The sequence below is a fragment of the Poecilia latipinna genome, unplaced genomic scaffold (assembly GCF_001443285.1).
Source record: "Poecilia latipinna isolate Pla-1442-1.1 unplaced genomic scaffold, P_latipinna-1.0 Scaffold189, whole genome shotgun sequence".
NCBI lineage: Eukaryota > Metazoa > Chordata > Actinopteri > Cyprinodontiformes > Poeciliidae > Poecilia > Poecilia latipinna.
The window spans coordinates 54679-63003 of NW_015112805.1; the positions used below are offsets into that span (position 1 = coordinate 54679).

Sequence of the window (8325 nt, forward strand, 5' to 3'; positions counted from 1 at the left end):
AATAGGGGCATATAACTGAGGAATCCATTTAGTGATTTCAAATAACCAAAAGGCTCCTGGATGTCCATGAAGGCTGAGAAACTCAAAATTAGAAGCTTAGGATGCATTTCAATGATTAGAGCCAAATGGTTTCTAAATCAAATCTTTAGGAATAGTTGGTATTTGCTATAGGATTTCATTTTTAAACAAAAGCACTGCTCAAACAAGCTGCTTCAGGTTAATATGTTAATTCACAGCACAGAGAAGTGTCTACATGGGGATTATGGCAACAGTTCCCCCTACATCAGTCCAGCTGTCATGACTCCGCCTCCCTCAAAATAAGAGTTTCATACGTCGAAACAACTGTGGTTCTCAAAATAAAAACCCCTCTCCTTCATATCCATGTCTAAGTATATTTACTTGTCTTTATTTTGTTTTTGTAGTGCTTTTAGTATTATTTTTTTAATTATGTAAAAACTTTGAACTGCCTTGTTGCTGAAATGTGCTAAACAAAAAAGATTGACTTCATTCAGGTCCATGAATTTTTTTTCGCTCGGGAAAATGTTGGGTGGATGTAAAGCACCTCTTGGAACGCCTTAATTGCCCTGCAGACTGTGCTACACCAATCTGCTGTAAATAGAAAATATCATCACCAGGAGCAGAACATGAGGTTTAACCGCCTCGAGTCACAGAATTGCCTATAGCTAGTTTTTATAACTACATATATCTTGTAATATGCAAGTTAGCTTACATATAGCTAACTTTACATAAAACGCTATAGAAAGCCATTTTACGTATAACCAGCTGTACTTAACTCTATGACTTAAGGCAGTTGTGACCATCGGTAACTAGTTGCTAATATTCATGAAGAAAAATTAGCTTTCTTTTTTTTTTTTTTTACATAAAAAAGCAAGCTAGCTTTACATAAAAAACTAGCTATTTTTTACGCAAAGCCAGCTTGCTACATGTAAAAAAGCTAGCTAACTTTTTTACAGCTAGTAACCAGTAATCACCACCTTGAGTCACAGAATTCAGTGAAGACGTCTGTGCAACTCAAAGTTTTTCATTATAGTAAGATTTAAGACCTGTGATTAACATTTAATGCCAACATATTGTTTCTCAATGAATTTAAGATAATTTAAGGCTTCGATTTTAAACAGATGTACCTACAATTTTATAAGGATGCACAGACACCATGTACAGACAACCATCAATCTTGTCTTCCAACATACAGTTAGGACATGTTTATTTAGGAGTCAATGAGCTTAGTGTTTTATACACAAGGTAGTTGAATTTCTGACACCAAGAACATTTTTTGGGAGACAAATTGCCCTAATGTCTTAGAGATGTGTAAAGAACTAAAGATAGTATTTTTTTGGGTCATCTTAATACCAATATTGGAAACGGTCAGTTTGCTATCTCGCTTGAATGCTTTACACGAATGGCTCAGTTCAGAGAGAAGATGAAATATAATGCAGAGTAGCACTGAGCTCAGTAATGCATCCTCCCTGAATGGACAATATGTTCCAGCATGAACCTCAGAGATGTGGATTCTCAGTTTAAGAGCATTCGCTTACTGGAAGATTCAGGAGGGGGCTCTCTGAATATCAGCAGAGTGCTTTACAGCAAACAGCAACAGCTAACTGTTTTGGCTCATAGCATCAATATGATGCAGAATACCCTTGGTATTTTCAAAAGCAGCATTAAGTTTTGGTACCAAAACCAGGATCATTTAACAGAGAAACCCTCAAGATTTTCCTTGGGCACAATCTAGTGAAATGAAATAATGTGATCATGTTCGCCAACATGAATCCAGCCCTTTTGATAAAACAGAAGCAATCCTACCTGCGGCAACGAGCCGTTTACAACTGAACCCACTTGCTGTGTAACTATAGCAACAATAGCAAAAGCATGTCAGCGTGCAGCCCTTTTTCCTGTATGAAAAAGCACTGTGGTCTCTACTGAACATGCCACACACACACACACACACACACACACACACACACACACACACTGAACTCAGTGCCCCCAGCACCTCCCCCTCTCAGTTTATCTACTCCCTCCCTCCCTCCACTCACCGTTTGCCCTCTCCCTCTTTCCCTCCCAGGCTGCATCCAGTGAAGCTCCTCAGCAGGATAGACTGTACCACACAGCAACATGACAGCTCCAGTAAAACAATGAACACACTCCATTTTTTACTGTAAAGCCTAATCAGCAGCTAAAAGCTACTTTTAAACTAAACATAAAGCTAACTCCCCCATTTGACTCACAGATGCTAGCTGGTTAAAATTAAACCTCCACTTAAGCTTTTTAAAACATTCAAGCCACCCAACACACTAACACCCCAATGAAGCAATACCCCCCACCTGACAGCTCAGCATTCCTTCAGCCTTGGTCTCCATGACGTAGTCTGTCCCCTGGACCCAACCTAATGACAGCCCTCCCCTCCCCCAGCCCTGGCAGAGTGATGCTTCTGTTCAGTCTCCAGTTCACAGTGGGCATGTTAGAATGGAGTCAATCGGGGCTTCTTTTTATTCACAGATGTTTTATAAAGTCAAAAATACTAAAAAAAAAAAAAGCTATTGCTACTTCTGTGGCCAAGGATACAGGTGACTACCTGCAGTCACTTGGGTGTCATCAGGGATGTGTACCAGGAGTGCTGCATTTTTCTTCAGAATTGCCGTCGGAGGCTACGTTCACGCAGCAGGTCTTGACGGCCAATTCCAATATTTTTTGCTGGAACCTTTTTTGTGTGTAGTTGTTCATACCGCTAATTAAACCCGACTGGAGTGAGACGTCTGTGTCGATGGCTTACTACCCCAAAAGCGAAACAAAGAACTTGGACGTCACACAGCAGCGCATCATCTGGAGCTGCGAATGGATGGATTTTAAAGTTTTTCAGCAATGGGAGCTGACAGGATCATAAGACGACGGAAGCCAAGAAAAAGAGAGCACAACTAAAACAGTCAACGCTGTTTTGTGGAGCACTGACTGTAAATTGTGCAGAGAAGTCTGTTTGGATGTGTAGTCAGACTGGTGGGATTGCAATGTCACTGAGACTTTGTTCTTAAGTTCCTAATCATAATTTTCAGCCATTTTTTACGTCTAGATTTACCACTTCCTGGTTTTTCTAGTGCAAAATTATGACGCATGTGTCGCATCAATGGCATAAAAGTTGCTTTCCAACCTTTTTCAAACTTCAGTGGAGATACAGAAGCATTTCCCAATCTGTGAATAAGTTACCACAAACAACTCTAGCCCATTACCTCTAGTTTCTTTCAAAATAAAACCCATAGTATCCCACACGGTCTCTGTTTAGCATGCTAGCAAAACACCAACATTGACTCTCTCACTCGAACTCCGGGATGTCGCCTCTATGGCTAATATAAATAATAACCACTGAGTCCAGGGAAACGGACTATTAGCTGCTCTTAAGATAACAGTCAGAAAACTAAAGAGTGAAAAACTACGAAATGTATTTGGTTATTACAGAACGCCTCCCTTTTCCAGTTATGGATTAATTGCAGGTTACGAACAGAAACCTAGGAGTGTTACTGGCTCAGGGACCAGATGTTCATAAACATGCTACTTCCTCATTTCCTCTCCTGGGGGTTCAGTCAATCAGTGGCAAGAAAAGTAAATGGAGATTCTGGATTGGCTGGTTTGTAAATGCCAGCCGATAGCATGTCCGGTTGCATTACACCTTGATATTTCAGCTTCTTAAGACGGATTTTCCTTCAAATATTTTAGGTATGCTCTACAAAAGAAAAAACTGCAAATAATTTAGGGTTAATAGTAGAGAAATATCCCAGCAGATAACAGCTGGGTTAGCAGTGCTAACTAAAAAGTTAGCGGGTCTAACCCTAAAGCACGAGTCAGACATTTGTTCATCTACTGCCAAGGCACTACACCAACATGGTATTCAGAGGAAGCTAATGCTAAAAGGCTAAATTTAACCATCTTGATTATCCACCATGTGTTGATGACATGCGTTATACATAATATCCAAGTGCATTAACACTTCAGAATTTATCTGGAACAAACTATCAAGAGGAAGCCAAGTCAACTAAATGTTTTCAAAGTTAGCAAAACACAAAATTAGCTTGATTTTCTTCGCCACCAGTGTTTTTTTCATTGCTGTGAACCTTATTGGTTTGGTTTGATGAACCTTTAGTTAAACTACCGATATTTTACATTTTATATTTTAGTCTATAATTTGTGCTTTAGGGTTAGCACCGCTAACCCAGCTCTTATCCCAGCTAGTTCACAGTTTAACTACCATAATTTAACAAATGAACACATGATGAAATAATTCAATCATGACTCAGCTACCACCGTTATGCTATGAAATGTAACATTTGCTGTCAACTAGAACGTAATGTCGTTTTTCTAAATAATAAATATCTTCCACAGTAACTAAATGACCTTCTGACTGAATGCAGGGACAGAAACAAGTCAATAAGCGCACATTTATTCTAACAACTAAATCGTGTTGAAAGCCTATGGGACCACCAATAAACACTTTTATACCATTTCACCTAGTAAATATCCTATTCTCCAGAGAACTTCTGGGATCATCAAAATATCATCAGCATATAGCGTGATGTCTTTGTCAGAATTAAACGTCGTCCCTGAGGCCAAGAATGTTTCTGTTTTCCCCCCATTTTTATGAAACAGAAGTCTGATTTTCCAGTTTGAAGATGGGAAAAGAAAACACAACTAAAAAGCCCTGAAGTAGTAGGAAAATGGTTGTATCCACTGTCTGGATAGCCTGCTAGCTGTGGCTCCAAGCATCAGAAGTACATCCAGCATCCAGGACTCGTGCCCTTAAAAATGCTTTTGCGCTGACATCAATCCATGAATTAACTAATCCATGTTAGACTAAGGAAATTATTTAGGAGAAAAACAAAACACTTACCACTGAAATGCGTTGTAATGGAAGTAAACCATTCCAAGGCCATATAAAAAGGCAGCATTCTAGGGAAACAAAAAAAGGAAAAGAAAGTACATCAGCCTTGATTTAGATCAACACATTACAATGATTACAGCACAGATCCTGGCCAGAACCTAAAGCTAGAATTTAAGCATTTTAAATGCCATCTCTCCAAGCTGTAAACCCAAATCTGAAAAACAAGCAGCATATCCACATGCGCATTAAATCAGCCCCATTTCTGCACCAGTGAATGAAACCTCAGCTTTGTAGCTCTGGAAAGGGGTCTTGTGGGCTTCATATTTGATTCTTGATAGTTTTTTTCCTGAGCCAACATGTTTTGTTTTTTTTTTTCCTTGGGACCTCGTTGACTTTTTTGTCAAGTTTATAGTGTGCTTCATCCCTCTGGAAGACTTTTTCTCCACTTTTGAGAGTCTGCTAAAGATTCTTTTCAGTCCGTTTTTCCCAAGAAATAAAGGCTGCCACACCGTCTTTGGCTACATCAATACACAAACACCAGCTCTGACATAACACTGGCAGAAAATTTCAATTTTAGGTTTTCTAAATTTAAGCAGAGTTTGCTTGGCTTTAAAGAGGAAAACAAATATATGAGGACTGAAACGGTTAATCAGATTAATTGAGTGAAATACCGTCAACTAATTTAAGAATCGAATAGTCCTCAATTGACTCAAAAAAGGCTATTTTCTAAAAGAGCACAGAGCAGTAAATAAACTAAACCATACAAAAGAACCCAATTTGATTAGACAGATACATAGCTAGATTGCTACGTATGTAACAAGATAGACAGAGATGGGGGGTAAAGAGTTGGACAGATAGATGGAGGTAGATAAATAGCTAGGTAGATAAAGAGGTAGATAACAAGATGGATGGATGGCTAGCTAAAAAATAAAAATTAGTACATATCCTTTAGCCAGAACTCAAGTTTCAGGTTTTAACTTCACCTCATTTGAATTCTGTGAAAAAGTTGTTGTTTAAGCTGCAGATGGAGCCTTTGCTACAAGGAATGCTGTTATTCATTCATTCATTATCATTCATCGCAAAATTATTGCGATGAATGATAATGTTGTTTTGAGACCATTTTCAAGTAACATAATGGTAATGCAAGACGGCATTCTAAAAGATCAATAAACTTTAAATTATATTGAACTTTTTAAAATAAATCTTTTGATTTTTTTAAAGACATTTTAAGTATCCAAAATAAACAAACAACAGAAACAACAAACAAAATGAATTATGAGGTCTATTTAAACAAACTGGCCATCAAAACAAGTTCTAGTTGAGGCAAAAACACTACACTGAAAATTTTTGTCATTCAGTTTTTTGTAGAAAAAGAGAAAAAATAGAAAATATAAATCATGCAAATGGAAATTATTGAGCTCCTTTTAACTGATCTTGTGATTAACTGATTTATTGCTTATTAAGGCAGACCTAGACAAAATGGGGCTGAACATCTGGATGTCATGCTAGCAGGGAGTCAGAGTATCATTACAAAATCCTGGCTGTGACAGAACGGCCCAAAAAACTGGGTTCTTTTAGAGGTTTAAACATCTTCACCTGCAACAGCTAATTATTTACAGTTGAAACCAGAAACTTACAGAATAAAAGAGATTCAACTTTTATTCCACTGTCTGAAGTTAAATCAAAACCAAACTTCTCTTTTCTTTCCCTCTCGGATTAATTATGCAAAAGAGTTTGTGTCACAGTTTGTTCTCCATTTGATAAGCTGCGATCTGAAAAACGTGCATCAGACTCACCTTCCAGTAGTCCGACTGTAAACTGAAGTACCTCTGGTATGCAGATAATGCTGAGTGAAGGATGAGACAACGGAAAACAACATGAGGGAGTCATTTTGGAACAATATGAAAAGCTCAAGATTCAATTCAGTTCATCAAGTTATATAGATACAGTATAATAAACGATTGTTACCTTTTGAATATTCCTCCAGCAGGAGGTTGAAGTGGCCGAGCTGGCAGAAGACGTCAGGGTCCACCTTGCCCTCTGCTTTCAGGATGAGGCCATCGTAGCAGCTCACAGCCTAAAGCAACAACATCAAGGCGAGAGCTCAGTGGCCACACCGAGCCAACGTTACAGTTTAAACGGCAGCCAACGTCTCAGTGAGGCCTTTTTAATGTTCCTAGAAGGTCATAATCTGACATGTTTATGCGCCGTTTTGCATACTACGAGCCAAACGCCCAAATAAGGACTCGGAGTTGGTATCTAAACAACGGCTAAACAAATGAGGCTCGATGCGCCGTTGTGCCGCCGCGGCAGAGAGCCAGCTGACACGAGAAAGCCAGGAAAACAGTGGAGAGAAGCAACACGCAGCGTTTAGAGGGAAAACAGAGTTTAACCACGGCGTCGAACGACATTTTACAACCACAGCTTTGTAGAATGAAACCTCACATGTAAACCTTGGACATTTACCCCGAGACGCAAAGCAAACTGGAGCTGGACTCTAGCTGAACACAGGGCTCTCTGTAACGATTAATCGATTACTCTGATAAAAATAAATAAGATAAATAAACTGGTAATTTTTTTATTTATTTAACCACTTAAGCTTTTTATGCAATAAATGGAAATGCATTAAAAGACACAAGTAACCAATTTAATTCCTTTTTTAGACATTTAACGATTGTTTATAGCAATGGGCTCTTTGCACCTACGGCGTTGACGTCACATCTCCAGGAGCTAATGCGGCTCACTTGTTTCTGCTTTGAGTGGCCATGACTGGTAGAAAAGACCAAGTCGTATTTCAGATGCAAAAAAGCAATACTATGAACATTGTTGTCTTCCTAATATAATGGGCTTTTAAGTTTTCTTTAATTTCCAAGCGATCCTGAATTAAGAAGATGGCTTGTAAATATCTGTCGCTACCAGTTAAAGCTAACGCTGCACAACACAAAGTTTGCAGCCTTCACTTCACTCCGGATCAGCCTAAAACTACCGGGGATACGGATGGTAAATAAAGGAGCCTCCCTGAGTTATTTCCAAGGAATCGCTTCTGTAGTCAGCCTGAAAGAGTTTATCCGCCTGTACATACTGCTGTAAACACCGTCCTATCTGAGCTCTTCACAAGAAACATGCAAAGGTAATAAAATGAAATAACACGGAGACATTAAGCAACACGGTCATATTTTTCTAAAAGCAGCAACTTTGAACCTGAACAGCTGAACCAGATCTCTGACACCAGAGCTGCGCTACTGTCAAGCTATGAGGCTTGTTGAGCTCCGTCAGGCTTCGGAAGTAAAAAGTCCGAACCGTAACCGAACCCCATTAGTCTCTGACACTAATGACTTGAAAATAGATAAATACATTGTCCGTTAGAATGTTTAGATACTTAAATAGCCATTCACAGGTTGTCATTCACAATGGGTGTCAAACTCCAGTCCTCTGCT

General features: G+C 39.0%; 1 protein-coding gene across 2 annotated transcripts in view; it reads right to left on the reverse strand.

The window, feature by feature from the left end:
• The window catches only part of kdm6a (lysine (K)-specific demethylase 6A), a 45147-nt gene that overhangs the window by 30394 nt on the left and 6428 nt on the right, over positions 1–8325 (reverse strand). For both annotated transcript variants that reach the window (XM_015030677.1, XM_015030676.1), the window contains exons 3-5: positions 6857–6965; positions 6685–6734; positions 4898–4956 (exon numbers count right to left, since the gene is read on the reverse strand). In XM_015030677.1, the coding sequence (XP_014886163.1) occupies positions 4898–4956; positions 6685–6734; positions 6857–6965 (218 nt within the window). The remainder of the gene's footprint in view (positions 1–4897; positions 4957–6684; positions 6735–6856; positions 6966–8325) is intronic.